Below are 18067 nucleotides of genomic sequence, written 5' to 3'. Positions count from 1 at the left end.
CACTTGCAGAGAATTGGGAAAAGGATGAAATTCAGACAGAGGACATAGACCTGAATCTTTCTTCACCATTTCCTAGATGTATCGTCTTGGAGACCTTCCTAAACCTTTTTGTTTTCCTTCCTTCCTTCCTTTTCTCCCAACAAATATTTACAGAGCAGTTACTACATATCAACACCTACCACACGTGCTGAGTTTTTGGTCTGCTGGGTACAACAAGGTCACAGCAGTGATCAAGGCATATGCTGTCCCTGCCACCAAGGGGGCTCATGGTCTAGTGGGAGGCACAATTAAGCAATTGTAGAATATGTGGGAATTGTCATGTAGGGGGAGGCAGGCCTCTACAGGAGCCCAAGCCAAGGGCAGCCAGCTTGACCAGTTGACCACTTACTTCGTGTGTGAAATGGCTGAGATTAATGCCTAAGATCAACCCAGATAATGTATAATGATTTTCCTAGTAAAGGGCCTGACATCCAGTGAGTGCTGAAGCATTATCCTTTCCTTCATTTCTTCATTCCTGTATTCCTTCTCTACCCTTCCCCCACTGGCTGGAAGTCAGCCGGAACTTCTTCAGGCTTCTGTTTGTACTTCTGTTGGATGCTCAGCACTTTCTGCCTTGCATTGTAATTGTATTCCTCATATTCACTATTTAATCAAAGTTCTGGAGAGGAAGACCTTGGCATCCTCAGTTCTTAGAATCATGATTCTGTGCAAACAGGTGCCCTGTAAACAGCTATTATGTAAGGAATGAAGGGAACGGACCGAGGGGATGAAGGAAGATGCCACTGAGGCAAGGCCCCGAGCAGAAGAGCGCTGTCTGTGGTCAAGGCACAATTTCTGAGCCATGCAGACCTGGGGCCACCAAACCTGAGCCAGGCCTGGCTCCACCTCTGTGTCTGTATGACCTTGGGCCAGCTCCTTCGCCTCTCTGAGCCTGAGTTTCTCATCCGTAAAATGGGGATAATGACAACACTCCTCCCCAAAGTTGAGATAATTGGATGAAATAGTAGCTATGAAACAATAGCAGAATGCCCCAAATAGAGTAAGAGCTCAAACACGATGTTGTGTTTATTCTACTGCAAGACATGGGAGGTGACAGAATGCCTTTTCTCCTTTATGTCTTTACTTGAAATCACAGCTACCATTTCTGTCTCCATCAAAACCCTTCTCTGAGGTTAGACTCGGCTCCCTTTTTTAAAACTGCAAACTGGATGTCAGTGTTCAGACCTTCTACAGACATCTACAGCTCACCCCAAATGAAATTCATCCTCTCTTCCTCCAAAGCAGCCCCTCCTCAGAGTTCTCAATTTCCACAAATGGTACAAAGCCTAGAGCTGGGCACTGTGCTGGGACTGGAGGCAGTCTCTGAGTGGGACCGGGAGCCAATCAGTTGCCAAGTCCTGGCAATGAAAATTCCCAAACTTCCACATCTTTGTCTTTCCTGCAGCCCCCCTGCCTCTGCTTTGGTCCAGGGTCCTGCTGCCTTTTACTAGGACAACTATGGGCTCTGATTTGATCTCCCCATCTCTACTCTGCTTCCCTCCCTCCTTTTTCCCCTTCTCTTCCTCTCTCTTTCCTTCCCTCCCATTTTCCTTTTATTCACTCAAGGCAAAAAGCCTTCATTATAAATGAAAAGTAAGTTAAAAAGAACAAAGAGATAAAGACTCCAATCCATAGTGAGGATACAATTTCATTCATTCATTCATTCATTCAGCCAACATTTACTGAGTGACATATGTGCCATGAAGAGGGATACAGAAATGAAATAAATTAGATTTCCTAATGTCCAGCCCTACCAAGGAGCTATCTATCAGTGGCTCCCCCCATTCACAGAATTGTGCACAGTACTCAAATCTCTCTATGCCAGAACACAGAGCCACCCTAACAGCGCTGGCTCTTACTCTCCTCTAGACACATCCAACATTCCAGTCAAACTGAACAGCCTGCTCCTCCCCTTGTAAGTCCTCTGAACTATTGCTCATGCTGTTCCCTCTGCCTGGAAACATTTTTCACCTTGCATCTCTACCCACCTAAAACCCAACCTTCAGGGCCCATCTCAAATATTTTCTCCTCCAGAAAGCCTTCAAGGACTGCCTCAACTGGATGTGTCCTCTGTAGGAGCTCAGCAGCAGGGCTCCATAGTAGAAAACACATGAGCTTTGGAGTCAGACCTGGGTTTTGATCCCTGATCTGCCCAATGCCAAGTAGGTGACTTTGAGCAAGTTACACAGTTACTCTGAGCCTCACTTTTCCCATCTGCAAAATGAGGATGATATCTATCTCACAGGCTTGCTGTGAGGAGGGGAAGATTGAGGCAAAGCCACTATCTGAAATTATCTTCTCATTTCTTTGCTTATTGGCAATACACCAGCTAGACTGTAAGCTCCATGACAGCAAGGATCTCGACATTTTTTATATTTTTATCCCCGTATCTAAAACTGGCAGATAGCAAACACAGACGTATATATGGAATGAATATGTCTCAGCTCTGATGCTTATTAGATATGTGTCCTTGAGCAAGGCACTTTACTGCACTGGGTCTCATTTTCCTGAACTGTAAAATGGGAATAAACAATCCTACGTGAAGTGTTGTCCTTAAGGTTAAAAGGAATAAAGTTTGTCAAAGTGTCTGGTACAGAGTCCCTTGCAAAGGCAAAAAGGCAGCCGTCTTTTCCCAGTCACAGATATTCAAGACATAGTGAATCAGATGAGGCCCTTACCTCCCGTCTACATATTCCCCAATGTATTGGCTCCCTGTGTACTCCATGGCGTCAGCCTCTAGCTTCCAGCCCTTGCGATCCTGGAGTCTCAGTGCGTCCCATCTCACTATGACAACCAAGATGGGCGGGGCCGACGCGAAGCCCCGCCCCAAGCGCCCTCGGACCTTCCAGGCACTGCGCACGCTCTGTGGCTCGCGGTTGGGCAGAGCAGTGCGCCTGCGTGGTCCGCTGCGCAGGCGCAGGCGCGAGGTGGCCCTTGGCGGTCGAAAGGGGAATTCAAGGAGACGGGGGCGACGCGTTTGCGGGAGCCTCCTCGGGTTTGGGGCTACCGCCATCATGCCGGGGATAGTGGAGCTGCCTACTCTGGAGGATCTGAAAGTGCAGGAGGTGAGGCTCGTTCGGAAGCCAGGCAAGCGGGGCATAGGGCTGCAGCTTTTCGGGCCTGGGCCCAGCCCTGCTGCGTCTCCCTGGACTGTGGGCCCCGGCTCCCCCCACGCAGTGCCTCCCCCCACCCCCCAGCACAGGCACAGGTCGCTCCCGGACGCCTCCTCCTCACCTCCGGGAATCGCCTCACCTCCACGCCATCATGCAGTGGCTCTGTAGCATTCTCCTCTCCTCCCCCACTCTGACCCCCAGCGATCTGCTTGTCATTTACGTGAATAATAGTGGTACTTTTATTAAGCACCAGCCAGGGCCACTTTTTACTTTAATGTCCCTTAATACTCAGCCTTCCCCGCGAAGTGAATATACAACCCCGGGTTTTTACAGTCCAGCGAGAAAGACAGTCGCTTCCAGGTGGCCTCATCGGTATGGTGTTGGAGTGGAGCTAGGAAGCGGAATCAAAAGGAGATGATACTGGAGAGTGGAGTTGCTCACAGCCCTGGGAAGGTGTTTGGTAATAGGACATTCATTTATTCAGGAGATATCATTGAATAATTGCCATATACACAAACACCAGAGAATAAGAGAGATGGTCCCTGCCCTCAGAGAGCTTATAATCTAATGGGGAGACAGACATAACGAGGCAGTTACAATATGGTGAAGTTTGTGCTATGAAGTGAAGACGAGACAGTATATACAAATTATAGCAAATACGACCAAGCCTTGTCTAGATGTCAGGCAGGATGCTAATTAATTACTTCATATCCATTAATTCATCAAATCCTGCCAGCAGCACCATGAAGTAGGATATTATTGGTCTCTTCATGTGAAAGGTGAGAAAACAGGCCTGGGGAGTAGAAGTCATTTGCCCAGGGTCATATAGCTAGTAAGTGGTGGAGCTGGACTGTGAATCCAGGTCTGAGTTTAATACTTTTAAATTCTTGTATTATGGTATGGGCAAAAGCTGAAAAGAGTGAGAAGGCTTAGCAGAACGTTTTGTGTCTGGGAGACAAGTAAGTGCTGTTTGATGTGACTCTAGGGTTGGTGGGAAGCTCAGCTGTTGCTGAGCCTGGAGAGATGGGTACCCCGGACTGGTAGGACTGGGAAGCAGCTTCTACAAGGCCAGACTTATTTTATAAGTGAGGTGATGGGGAGAGGTGGAAGGTTTTAAGGCACAAGAGTGTCATGGCAGGAGTGGGTAGTAGAAAGACTAGGCTACATAAAAGGAGAAGGAGGGCAACTCTAAAAATTATGTGCCAGAAGTTATATCCCAGAAGTTAGGAAGTTAAGTTACTTTCATGACTTCACTTACTCCTAGATGCCTGTGAGAATGGCAACTATTATTTTCCTCAGATGAACTTTTTGCTATGTTCAGGGACTTTATAGTAAGTGACATTTATAAAGTGGGGGCCTCCAATATTCAGTCTTTGGTTTCTTGTCCCACAGTGAACCTGGGTTAGCCTGAGAGTGCTGTTTTTTTCATGGGAACTTTAATTTGGTTCAGCAAACATCTGAGGTTCAACTTCCTGCAAGTATTCTATATCTGGAATAAATTTGCCTTTAGCGTTCATACAGTTGAATTGAAATACAGATAATTACATAAGTAACTACAAGACAAAGTATGATTAAATGCTATGGAAGAGGGGCAGACATGGTTTCAGAGAAGAGAGCAGGATTTGAAGTTGGATCTAAATTCCAGGCCTAACTGCTCAGTTACCTTGATTAGTCACTTGTAGCATTTGCAGACATAGTTATTTTATTTGTAAGATGAAGTGATTCCAGCTGTATAATTCTCTGAGGCTATAAAGGGAACAGAGAAAGCATTTCTCGGGCATAATGTGAGACTTGGCTAAATAGCATTTGAAGAATAGCATTTATAGGCCAAGACGGAGTAATGGGCTTTCTAAGCGAGGGTTAGATCTGAGCGAAGGTAAGGAGATGGGAAAATGCAGGGGTCCACAGATGGGTTCTGGGGACAGTGAGTTCAATGTTCTGAGACAGCAGCAAGTCCCTTTTTGGAAGTGCCTTGGGTGAGAAGGCTGGATCCAGAGGGCTTTGAATACCCCGTAAAAAGTTTAGGCTTTATTCTGCTGTTAAGCCTGAATCCTTCCAGGGCTTTGTTGCTAATTTGTTTAAATGGAGTACAGTAAGAATTGGCCTTTTAGGAAGATCACTCTGGCAGCTCTGTGAAGAAATGGATTGAAGGGAGGAAAAGAAAAGCAGGGAGATTAGTCTTGGTGGCTGTTGAAATAATGAGGAGGATATTAATGACCCCAAATAATTGGTGACTTGCTTACAGAGCAAAAGAACAGATTTATCTGGAAGTCAGACTTAGCAGTGACTTAGGTATCAGAGGCAGAGAGGGTTGAAGAGTCTGTCAGATTTGCAACCTGACAGTGGGGCTGGGGAAGCCAGAGGGAGCAGATTTGAGAGACAAATTAAACACGTTTTGGACCTCGTTGACTTTGGAGTTACAACACATGCCTATGGAAGAAGCAGCCAGAAGCTTAGGCTGGAAACTCCCTGTACACATTGACAATTTTGAGTAGAGATAATAGTTAATATTTATGATGTGCTAGACACTGTTCTTAATATTTTTATATGTGTTAACTCATTTAAATTCTCAGTAGTCTTATCAAATAAGTACGATTATTCCCCGTTTTCCATAAATTAAGTAAAATGGAAGGCACAGCATAAATTAAAGACTGTAGAAAGAGGTGCAGACATGGTTTAAGGAAGAGAGCAGGACTGGAGGATTGGTTGTAGACTGTAAGACTTTTTCTGCCTCCCTTTTCACACCTGCAGATTGTATAGACCGGCTGTGCGGGGAGGCTGTCATGAGGGTAAATGAGGAAGATGCTGGAACTTTGTGTTCTTTGAGACAAAGGGAGGTGAATGAATTTGAGAGGATATTCACAGTAAGCAGCTATAAAAGGATGTTGTTTCTGTTGGAACTCATCAGTCTTCGTGAAGAAGCAGGTGAGGGGAGACGGTGACATCCAAAATCCTTTGCCACCTCAGTGAAGGTGATATCATGCAAAAAGGCCTGATTGAAGGTCAGAGTCTGAATTCCAATTCTACAGTTGCCACTGACCTGCTGTGTCATCTTGAGCACATCTCTTTCCCCAGGAAAGAGATTCGGTGAGTGGTTATTGTCTTTTATTTTCCTGTGGCAGAGCATATTTTATATGCTCAACAACATGGGTGTGCCTAGATTTTGATAAGACCTCTACATTGGTAGGAAAGTCAGGCAAAGAATGCCATAACTTTTTTGGACACGATAGCTGTGAAGGCATTTGAGTAATTAAATCAGCCATTTAAAGGTCTTTAAGGCATTTGTCAAGGAAGTAAATATAGCTAACTTAGTTTTTTAAATATATTAAGCTTTAAAAAGTTTGAATCTTGATTTTTTTTTTTTTTTAAAGAGGGAGCACGAGTGCATGTGTGCAGGGGGGAGGGGCAGAAGGAGAGGGAGAGAGAATGCCAAGCAGGCTCCACGTCCAGTGCAGAGCCTGACACGGGGCTCGATCCCACAACCCTGAGATCATGACCTGAGCCAAAATCAAGAGTCAGACGCCTAATCGACTGAGCCACCCAGGTGCCCCTGAGTCTTGATTTTTATTCTCTCAGCTCTTTACAGGTAATATAGCAAGCAAGAGTGTACCCCTCAATTAACCTAAATAAACTCTTACTATAAAAAACTGTAATACAAAATCTTACAGAGTTTTAAACAAATTTATTAGACTTGTCATGGCAGATTTCACTTGTATCATAAGTTTGTCTTTGCTTTGATAATTATAGCAGTTGTAATGTTAGTAGACATCATCCTAACTTTATTCTCCTCTTCCGGTAGTGTGTAGATGAATTACTCTCTTCATCTTTCCTTGCCATTTATTTTATTAATAATTTAACCTAAGCTGTGTGAAATTCATAAAAAATAAAATTATAGGGCACCTGGGTGTCACATTCGGTTAAGCGTCCGACTCTTAGTTTCAGCTCAGGTCGTGATCTCAGGGTTGAGATCGAGCCCTGTGTCGGGCTCCGCACTCAGTGGGGAGTCTGCTTGAGACTCTGTCTGCCCCTCCCCTCCATGCACACTCTCTCTAAAATAAACAAATCTTTAAAACATAAATAAAATTATAAAATTTTTAGCATTATAAAAATAATAATTACAACATTATTCTTACATAAAAATCCTTAGTAAAATATTTATGAATCAAATCTAATAATATCTTAAAGCATAATACACTGTGGCAGACTAGATTTTATTCTATCTATAATGGGAGAGTTTTGGAAAATCTGTTAGTGCTCTACACTTACAGATTAATGAAAAAGAAACTCGAAATTTCAGTCTTTCCAGAAAGAACAGTAAAGCAAAGCCAATTCAGATTAGAAGGAAACTTCCTTACTGAGGAATATCCTAAGAACTATATCCCAGATAACAACAGCAAATGTTGTACCAAACTGTGCTTTAAAGTCTAGAAAAAGGCAAGGATGCCTACTGCCATTGCTGTTCATCTGTATTATCCTAGAGTTCAGTCAAAGCAATAAGAGAGGAAAAAAAGATACAAATATCATAGAGGAAGGGAGGTAGTTTTTACTTGTAAATGGAGGTTTTTTTTCTGTTAATCCTCATTAGTTTTGTATCAGAGCTGACAGGAGTTCAGTAAGATCTGGCTAGAGAGGAGATACAGTGTACAAACAAGCAGTAACCAATTTGAAAATCTAATAGAAAAAAAATCCTATTAAGCTAGTATCAAAAATGTTAAAATACTGCGGAATTAAACAGAAACGCGCAAGGTTCCTATATGATGGAAACTGTAATTTTAACCAAAGAACATAAGAATGACTTGAATAAGAGGAGGGACATACTTTATTTTGGTGAGAAGGCATAATTCATGTAGTCTTGTCTCTTCTGTGAGTGTTGGATCCCCGGTGCCTGGCACATGATGAGCACTCACTAGCTGCTTGTGCTAGACACTATTTTGGGTGCTTGGCGAGCCACAGTAAACATGACATTTAATTACAGTTTCATTTAGGGAGAATTGATATCTTTAGTCTCAGATCTCTGTTGAAAAAAGTCCCTACCCTCTTGGAGCTTTTATTCTAGTGGTCACACACACAGTGACCATTGATGATAGCTTTTATAAGGTCAGTAGAAAAAGATCCTCTGAGGAGATAAAATTTGAGCAGAGACCCAATATTGTAAACATGCTCGTTCCCTTCTAATTTAATACATGACTAAGCTTTGTGTAGTTCCAATGCAAATTACTGGATGAGGGGGTTCATCTGAAAGAATAGCCAAAGTGATTTTGAAAGGGAAGAATGATGAGGAGGGTCATCCTCCCAGACAGCAAACGTTCTAAGTTATAGTAATGAAGATGTTGTGGTATGGGCCCAGGAAAAGGTAGTACACAAAGGAGGCCAGCAGGACCCTTGCTGCAGCAGTTAGAGGGGCCCTGGTCTATGTGCAGTCCCCTGTGAGCGAGCTGTAACTACACTGTTTCTCAAGAAAATGTCCAGGGACGTAAGTGAGAGACTGACATAGTTATGGAGTGGCTACCTTGGATATAGTCCGTAATTGTAAAAAATTCAAAAATTTTAGTACTTTCTTATTAGTAATAACTTTTTGGACTGGATGCTGTCGTACTGATCCTTTCCAGTCTCATCTTCTGTGATTCTGTAGTCTTCTGGGAAATTTATCTATTCTATCACTTTTATTCCTGGAAAGGAGACTCATCAAAGCTCCACAGAGTTGGGCCCTCCATCATCCTTCAGAGCTCCACTTTCTCTGTCAGAGAGCTAAGGGTTCTGTTAGGGCTGCCGTTTCCTTATGTCTAAAATGGGGAGTTTAGTGTCAACCTAATGAGATTATTGTGAAGGTGTAGAAAATCACGCATATGAAAGAGCGTTTTGATCTCTAAAGCAGCGGAGATCACAAAGGATTATTATGACAGCCCCCTGTCTTTAATTTTCGTGGTGGAGGCAGACCAGTGCTACCTTTGTGTTCCCTCTGTTTTGAGCAGCAGGAGGTGAAGATGAGGAAGTGATATCCTGGTCACAAATCTGTGGTCTGTCGCCCGCTGTTCTTTCCCCAGGTGAAAGTCAGTTCTTCGGTGCTCAAAGCTGCCGCCCATCACTATGGAGTTCAGTGTGATAAGCCCAACAAGGAGTTCATGCTCTGCCGCTGGGAAGAGAAAGACCCCAGGCGGTGTTTAGAGGAAGGCAAGCTCGTCAACAAGTGTGCTCTGGACTTCTTCAGGTACGAATCTTTCACATCAGTGCTGAGGGGCTGAAACATCTAGGTATATGTATCCCAGTGAACGTCCAGCTATTTAAGTTTTAGTAGGAAATGCAAGACCTTGAAATCAGATAGACCAGAATAAGCCCACAGTAAATGATGCAGTTATTTGTGTTATTTGTTTTTATTATTTGGTGTGTTCTTTAATATCCATGAACCTTAATTTCCAAATTATAGAATAATACCTATCTTATTCAGGATTGTTATGAAAAATCCGTGAAAGTACATAAAACAACTCAGCACAGTGCTTGCTAACAGGTATTCACTAGATTGCTGTTACTACAGAACACTCCGTTATTATGGAGAGAAAAGTGTGTACAGAGTCAAGGTATTAAGTAGGCCATTATGCTTGATACTACAAGTAAAAAAAAAAAAAATCCAGATTGTAATTGTAGAGAAATGTTTTGACAGACTCTATTAAAAGGGACAGAAGCTCCACTTGAAGGGAATTGGCTCGTGTAACAGTAAAGTCCAGAAATAGGACTGGGATTGGGCAGGGCTGGAATCAAAGGGCTTACATAATTTCTTAACTACCTGGTATCTTTTTGCCTCTCTTCTCCTCCCCCGATCTCTTGGTTCTGTTTTTCTCTGTCAGGTTCATTTTCAGAGACTCTTTCCTTGCTGTGGCAGAAGTGGCCACAAGCCACTCCACGCTGCTGTGCTGCTTGCCTAGTAGACGTAGACCAGCCGTGCCAGTGTCCAGTGGTATGAGTAGGGCTCCCTGGACTGAGTCTCGTTGGCCTGGCTGCTTGATTTCATATGTATATCTTTGAATCAGGTGTGTTTCAGGAGATAAAATGCTGTGCCTGTTCAGGACTGAAGTGGGGAGTAGACTTGGATTCATCTAAACCACTTTGCTGAGAGGTAGGGAGGGATTGTTCCCCAAAGGGAAATTAGAAGGACATTGCAGAAGAATGAGGACTGACTGCTGGCTAGGCAAAACCCACAGATGTCCACTACAGTGACGGGAGAGGGAAAAATAAAATTTCCTTCACATAATAGCTGCTTTCCTTCTTTCTTGCTTCTGCTGTCTTTGTCCATATGCAAAGACATTTTTGTGTTTAAAGTCATAGTGTGTGGTTTAAAATTCATTTTTCACTGAAACTATTGGGAACGTTCTTTCGCATTGCTAGATTGTCTTTGTGATCATCATTTTTAATGGCTATATAATATTCCACCGGTAGGTAAACCAACCCTAATTTACCTGACCAATTCCTGTTATTAAAATCATTTTTGGAGCGCCTGGGTGGCTCAGTCGTTAAGCGTCTGCCTTCAGCTCAGGTCATGACCCCAGGGTCCTGGGATCGAGCCCCACATCCGGCTCCCTGCTCTGCAGGAAGCCTGCTTCTCCCTCTTCCTCTGCCCCTGCTTGTGTTCCCTCTCTGACTGTGTCACTCTCTCTCTTTCTGTCAAATAAATAAATAAAATCTTTAAAAAAAAAACAAAACATCATTTTTTATTCCGGTTTTTGATTGTTTTAGATAAATCTTCAGTGATTACCTTTGTGTGTAGATCTTTTTCTCTTTTTAATTAATTCCGTGGCATAAATTTCTCAGCAGTGAGATTATTCTATAAAAAGGCTTTGAACATTGTTTATGGACCTTGGACTGTAGTTGCCCTTTTTTAAAAAGTTGGGTCAGTTTATGCTGCCCTCAGCACGATATCTTTTTATACCTTGCCAGCATTGCTTATTATTTAAGTATTTGATAGGTACAAAATGATATTTTATTCTTGCTTGAATTTGCATTGGCTTGATTGCTAACAAGTTTGTGTTTACTTTTTAAACTTCTCTAAGAGAACTTTGGAAAAGCATTTCTGCTTTGGCCCAGAGGTAGTACATTTATGTGGGCAATATTTGGATTTCACAAGCTCCTGAGGTTCCCAGCTGCCTCCATGAGAGGAATTTCTCACTGCCAAAGTTGCTCTTTATAGGCGTTAGTAGGTAATAGTTGGGTGTGGGTAACAGGGTCCAGAACGGAGACTGAGTACTCCAGCAGTGCTAGCCAGAGGAATAAAAAACTGGCGTTGGAAACAGTAGCCCACTACCAGAGTGCTTCTCAAGGGAGGTGGGTGCAATTTTGTGTACCGTGGACATCCTGGTTAGTGAGGCTGGAGGCAATTCTGAAAAGCTCCATAGGGCTTTGCTAGTCCTCCTTCCTTCCTGTGCACACCCTGATCTCTTATACACAAAAGTTACTTTTTCTTCAACCATTTTTGGTGGTCACAAAATGAATTACATGCTACCTTGCTTCTTAACAGAGAATACCAAATATAATTTAACTTTCTTAATGACAAATTAATCTGTTTTTGTTCAGTGCATTAATAGAGTGAGGACTTTGAATTCTGAGGAGCATAGGGTAAGTTTGTCTCTGCACTGAATGACCCCAGGATCTTCCGCGTGTTAGTTTTGTATATTTGCCTTTTATAATTTTGTCTCTTCCTTTGCCATTGTCTGTCACCTCTGACTTTTGTCAACGTGCCCATCTCAGATTATGCTGCCTCTTCCAGGTTGGCTAAACTGACAATCTTTAGAATTGGATTTAAAGGAAAAAAAGGTTAGGCCCTAAGTGAGGAGTGTTCTGTGTAAAATATATGTGCCTTAGACCATGATCTTTTTGCATTTCAACTCATTTAGTTTTGCTGCATGAAGAAATTAGGTCTTCTTCGTCAGAAATCTTTTGCTACTTATTGAGGATCGCCAAGTTGTTTTGTAAGTGAGGTCAGAGCATCTACGCTCCTACCTTCCAGAAAGCAAGGCTACGTATTTGTGGTCTATACTTACTTTTCTGCACTTGTCTGTTTTTCATTATTTTGCAAGGAGCTCCCCTAACACTGCCTTCTCTTGCAGGCAGATAAAGCTTCACTGTGCGGAGCCTTTTACAGACTATTGGACCTGCATTGATTATTCCAGCCTGCAGCTATTTCGTCGCTGTCGCAAACAGCAGGCTAAGTTTGACGAGTGTGTGCTGGACAAACTGGGCTGGGTGCGACCTGACCTGGGGGAGCTGTCCAAGGTAAAAAGTCTCCTGCTGGGGGTCTCGCCTTCTCACTAAGGGGTGGGTAAGGGCAAGAGGCGCTCAGAAAAGGGTCTTCTGTGAGTACAGTTATGATGGGAGAAATCTGTTATTTACCAAACAGGTTAATGAGGGAGTGATTATACACAATCCAGAAGGGAGTTTATTTAATAGAAATCACTCCTTTAAATAGATCTTCCAGCATGTGCAAATTTGTTTTTGTTTAATTAGCTAATTGGAGAACAGAAGGGAGTAGATGAGGATAAACACAATGTTAGGGGGGCACTGGCAGTTGAAAGCGTTGAACTTACCATGGAATTCAGAGAGGAAATAGGATCGAGGGTATGCCAGATTCTTCAGGCCAGATTGATCAGTACCTAAGATTTTTAAAAGTATATCGCTGTAGTTTGAAAAGCATGTTTTCCTACTCTTTGTTCTATATTCCCTGTCTCAGTCATGACACCACCATCTCTTGAAACGTCAGAAACCTGAATGTCTTTTTTCCTTCATGTCCCCATCTTTCTCCCTTTGTACAATCATCAATTCCTGTAGGTAAGCATTTCCTGGATTAGTTTTTGAATCCTCTCACTGTCCCCACATCTTGAACAGGAGTTCTTAACTTAGGCTATGTGAATGTCTGGGAGGGGAGGGTGGTTCAGTTCAGATTTTAGAAGACCTTGTATCACCTGAAATTGAAGAATTTAGGATTATAATTATATCTTCACTATAGGCATGATCTGTGTGGAAAATAAATATCACTTTCTTTTTAAAACTTTTCAGGGGCTTGCTCTTGCTTGCAATATTCTGTCTTACAAGGTCCTTTGTGTGCTGATCTACCCTGCTGCTGCCCTTTTTTTTTTTTTTTCTTTTCTTTTAGAGAGGTGGCGGGGTGTGGAGCAGAGGGAGAAGAGAATCTCACGATTCTCACTCAGGGTTCAGTCTCACAACTCTGAGATCATGACCTGAGCCGAAATCAAGAGTAAGACACTTAACTGACTGTGCCACCCAGGCACCCCTGACCTACCCCTGCTTCTTGAGCCTCATTGTCATCCATTCCCTCTGGGACAGATAGGTGTCAAGGTGTGGAGGGAAAACTCAGGTTTGAATGGAGGGAGATAGTATTACTGAATCACTATGGGATCCTGAGCAAATTGCTATTTCCTGTCCTACCACATCTACAAAATAGGACCAGAATTCATTCCTAGTTTTCTGTGAGGATTAAGCTAGAGAGCCTCTGTGAACCTGCAGCCTAATGCCTAGTGCATAGGTCCACAGTTAACCTTTGTTCCCTTCTCTTTATGTATAGTATCTATGGATAGTTGGATCTTAAGCTGGGTGTCATTAGTAGATGAATGGCTTAGCAATTTTGTTTTGTTTGTTTGTTTGTTTGTTTGTTTTTTTTGTCCAGCTTGATTATCTTCAGATGTCTTCTTTTGCTGCCCTGAACAAATAAATCACTTTAAATTGTTGATAACTCTGTGTTGGAAAGTGGTGGGACCTACACATTCATTAATGAAAACAACCTTTTCTCATTTCTGTCTGTGATCAAAGGAGAATTAACAAGTCATGCTGTTAAGAAAGTATACAGATTCCTGAATCTTTGTGTTTACATTTTTAAAAAACCTATAAAATATTGTCCTCTTTTCAGAAGTTTATTTCTTTAAGAGGATTATCAGTTTTAGTCATACTTAAAATCAGAATCCAATCTCTTTTTAGAAAGGTGATGACTGGCTGGATAAAGCCTAAATTTTAGCTGCATTCTGCTTCCACCAGGTTTCCCTTCTCCCCTCTGTGCCCCTGGCCAGTTTCTACTCACTCTTCTGACCTCAGCTTCAGTGTCAGTGTCCTTTGACGTTTCCAACCTCCCTAGGCTGTTGCTCTCTCTCACCCGTAAGTCCACCATCCTGGCAAGGTTAACATTGAAAATAACTTACGGAGCACCTGCTGTGTATCAGGCGCCTGACCGTGTAGTATCCTAATGGCACTGTGGGCTAATAGTCCATTGGAGAGATGGGAAATGGAGGGTTGAGTAGGTCGCCCAAGGTTGTGTACCTAGCAGTTAGTTTGACCACATGCTTCTCCTCCTTTTCTCTTTTGATATGGTACAGAAGAGGACGTTGTTTTCTTGTTCTTTCCACAATAATTTGTCCTTTTAAGGGGTCTGTTCATTACTTTAAGTTTGAGAAACATTTTTCTAGATTTATTTCATACATATCTTGAATTTCTGAAAGGAGCCACACATGCCAGCTGGAGGCATTTGGAGTAACTCTATTAAGCAATAAGGAACCATTAATGATCTCTGTGGTGGAGAGATGAGAATACTATTCTAAAAACAAACGACGACTCTGGACCTTTAGACAGAAGACTTGGGTCCCAGCTCCAGCTCTGACATGTAGTGTGTATCTTTATCACGGACAGGTTAGCCTCCCTGGTCCTCACCTGTGAACTACAGATAATAGTGCCTCATGGCGTGGTTATAGTAATAATTGTGCTGTTGTGTTCCTGAAAGCTCCATTCACAGTAAATGGTTTTTGGATTTGTGCATATGGGAAGACTAATCAGTCATATCACATGGAGTGGCTTGAAGATCACACCACTACATAACAGCACTGTTATTAACTGTGGCCTTGTCTTTCCATTTCTCTGCGTGTTTCCTCATCTTTAAAGTGAGAACAATTTCTGCTGGGTTTCTGGTGGAGATTTTGTGACCATCAGAGCTGATGTGGATGTGACCACCTTCCATCTGTCTCCCTGTTACCATCGTGTAGTGCTGTACCATCTTGTCAGGCCTCTTGGCTTGGCTCTCCCAGTTCTGGTCCTGCCTTTCTCTAATCTAGCTTCTGTACCTTCCACCCTGCAGACATGCTTGAATTGCTTCCCTGCTTCGGTGGCATCTGTTACCATTGGATTAAAATTCAAACACTTGACACGTCATTCAGTACCCTTAATCATCTGGCCCTGACTACCAGTGTAGTATGTTATTTAAAAGCACAGGCTTTGGAGTAGTAGGCAGATCCAGCTTCGAGTATTAGTTTTCCCACTATTAGGCAGGTGGCCACAGGGAACCTCTGCAAAATGATCTCATGGGAGTGTGAAAATGAAATGGAATAAGGTGCTCAGTATCGTTTCTAACAAGTGCTTGCTTAGTGCTTCATTTCCCGCCACGATTCAAGCAACCTTTGCTTTGGCCATCCTAAAGATACGCCTCTCTGTGTTCACATGTACTGTTTACTTGGAATGTCTTCTGCTAATCTTCCTGCCTGGCTCATGGGCATCCTTTAAGATGAAGCTAAAGGTTACCCCCTCTGAAATCATCCAGCCCCTAGCCTTCAGGATGGGTTACATGTGCAGAGTCCTTGCTCTAAATCCTAAGTCCCAGCACTTAGTTCATGCCTCAGTTGTGATAATTTGGTTGGGAAGTCTTGGTTGATTTTCTTGTCTGGCTCCGTCAGTAGACTGTGAACCCCTTGAGGACAGTGTGTATCTTGTTCCCTACTGTATCCCTAACTTCTACCACATGGAAACCCCCAAAGAAAGCTTTCTTGAATATTTCTTCAAAGGTCAAATGAGTCTAAATGTGGTTTGCTGAGGCTTGAAAAAAGAGGGGTAGTTGGGGCAGCAGGAGCAGAGAGGAAACGCTGGGAGGTGCGTTCTTGGTCTCAGACTGTTCCACCTGACCTCAGCCTTGCTTCTGTCCTCTTCGCCCCCTCCACAGGTCACCAAAGTGAAAACAGATCGACCTTTACCGGAGAATCCCTATCACTCAAGAGCAAGACCAGAGCCCAACCCTGAGATAGAAGGAGAGCTGAAGCCTGCCAAACATGGCAGTCGCCTTTTTTTCTGGACCATGTAAAGATGGGTCCATGGCCCACACTCAGTCACACGCCCAGACAGCCACTGATGAAATTCCCTTGCAGTTTGCATCGACTGATAGAGTGTTCTTTCCGGGATCACAAACTTAACAAAAAAGTTAATTTATGTGACTTGGCAGTTATTCTATACCATTTCCTGGCCATTAAAAATTTTAAAGGAAACAGTTGTATTTTATTATGTTTTATATAACCTTTTGGCCTTTAAAGATGACTTCCCTTTGCTTGTTCTTCTTGTGGTCCTGCCTGTTCCTCTCTCTTCGCTTTAAGTAGGCGTTCACCTACTAACAGGGAGCCACATTCGATCAGGCAGAAATGACTATGTAAAGGGAAGGCCCTCTTACCTGTCTGTGTTCACGCATTTTTAAGTCTTACCTCTCTCCCCATCCAATATCTCAGACAAATAGCTTTCCCTAAAGGTCATACAAGGGAAGCGTCCAAGATAGGAGAAGGGAAGAAATGTTTGAGCCTTGTGACTCAGGCCATGGGAGGGGCCTCCTGGCTGGGTGTTCGGCAGTCTTGCTCAAAGTTTCTTAAAGAACCAAACTTCCACCACTTCCCCTTGATATCCCATCCTCAAGCATTATAACCCAGATGTTTTTCCTGATAGACAAGGGAGGTGGAGGCTGAGCTCCCAGCTCCAAAGCCAGGAAGTCGGGAGGTCTGAGTGTCAATTCCAACCTTGGGTGTGTTCCTTAACCTCTTGTGAGAGGTTGAATTTGAGGACAAACTAAAGGCAACATGCTTATCTACCTCCTGGGCAGGTTAAAGCCACAAGTATTTATAAAGCTCTGGTTCAAAGCACTATTATGTCGTTATTTTCCCTTTCATTCAGTTCCTTTTTCACTACCAGGCTATTTCCTCTACATCTGACTGGGTTGCTCTACACCCTTCTGCTGGTGGCCTTCAATTGCACATGGCCCTGCATAAGTCCTTAGCAGCTCCCTGGGCCTTGGTTTCCCTTTGTGGTGCTCTAAAAAGCAGTTGTCCTGTAAGCCTTTCCAGAGGCCTTTCTAACTCCCACTCTAGAGATGTCCAGGCAGGGAGAGTGCTGGGAGGCATTAGAGGAGGTAGAGGGCCTGTCGCCCAAAGTGTCAGCACAGTTCCAAGACGAAGCTCTATGTGATCGGCCTGGCCCCTTCCCCACCCTCGTCCTACCCCACAGTTGGGAACACTTGGGGTGGACCTCACACTCACCTGTTCTGCAAAAGTTCCGGCTGCCTTTGCCTCATTCTTGAATTTAATGTAGAAAAAAAATAGAATCTTGAAATTTAAAAACAGCTAAGGCAACCTCTATTAGCCTCTTGGTGGCCAGGTAGTTGGAAGTCACCCCTGATGGGGAAAGTATGAGCATGTTCACAGATTGGCATCTTTGTGACACCTCAAGCTATGTGTTGCTTCTTAGATTCTTTCTGCAAAAGAAGCTGGGACCTGCATGAGTAATAAATATTCACTGAGCATGATGCATCGTGCCAAGTGCTTCACATGTGTCAACTCTTTCAGTGCTCAGCTTTTGAAAGAGTTTCTATTTGTCATGTCCATTTCACAAAGGAACTCTAGCTTAGGGAGAGGTGGAGAAGCCCCAGTCCTCATGAGAAATAGCCGATATGGGATGCAGACGAAGACTGGCTCCAGTCGCCACGCTTGCTCTTTGAAGTCAGTGGTTCTCAGCCTTGGGTGCACGTTCAAGTCACCTGGAGACCTTCAAACACCCATGTCTGGTTCCTGCCCCCAGAGATTCTGATTTAATTAGTCTGCAGTATGACCAGGGCCTGGAGTTTCTGA

At 43.4% G+C, this 18067-nt stretch overlaps 2 protein-coding genes across 3 annotated transcripts in view; one reads left to right on the top strand and one right to left on the bottom strand.

Moving 5' to 3' along the window:
- MORN5 (MORN repeat containing 5) overlaps nt 1–2846 on the bottom strand; it is a 28659-nt gene extending 25813 nt beyond the window's left edge. For both annotated transcript variants that reach the window (XM_036107816.2, XM_036107817.2), the window contains exon 1: nt 2718–2846. In XM_036107816.2, coding sequence (XP_035963709.1) covers nt 2718–2764 — 47 coding nt within the window. In that variant the 5' untranslated portion in view covers nt 2765–2846. The remainder of the gene's footprint in view (nt 1–2717) is intronic.
- A 77-nt stretch (nt 2847–2923) lies between these two features.
- NDUFA8 (NADH:ubiquinone oxidoreductase subunit A8) lies at nt 2924–16447 on the top strand. The gene is made up of 4 exons (XM_036107818.2): nt 2924–3104; nt 9197–9360; nt 12248–12413; nt 16129–16447. Exons 1-4 carry the CDS (start codon nt 3054–3056, stop codon nt 16264–16266), a joined length of 519 nt encoding a protein of 172 aa, XP_035963711.1. The 5' UTR covers nt 2924–3053; the 3' UTR covers nt 16267–16447.
- The last annotated feature ends 1620 nt before the right edge of the window (nt 16448–18067 follow it).

This window comes from Halichoerus grypus, chromosome 14 (genome assembly GCF_964656455.1).
Source record: "Halichoerus grypus chromosome 14, mHalGry1.hap1.1, whole genome shotgun sequence".
Taxonomy (NCBI): domain Eukaryota; kingdom Metazoa; phylum Chordata; class Mammalia; order Carnivora; family Phocidae; genus Halichoerus; species Halichoerus grypus.
The sequence above is the reverse complement of the archived record's forward strand: the minus strand, read 5'-3'. Positions and strand labels throughout refer to the sequence as shown.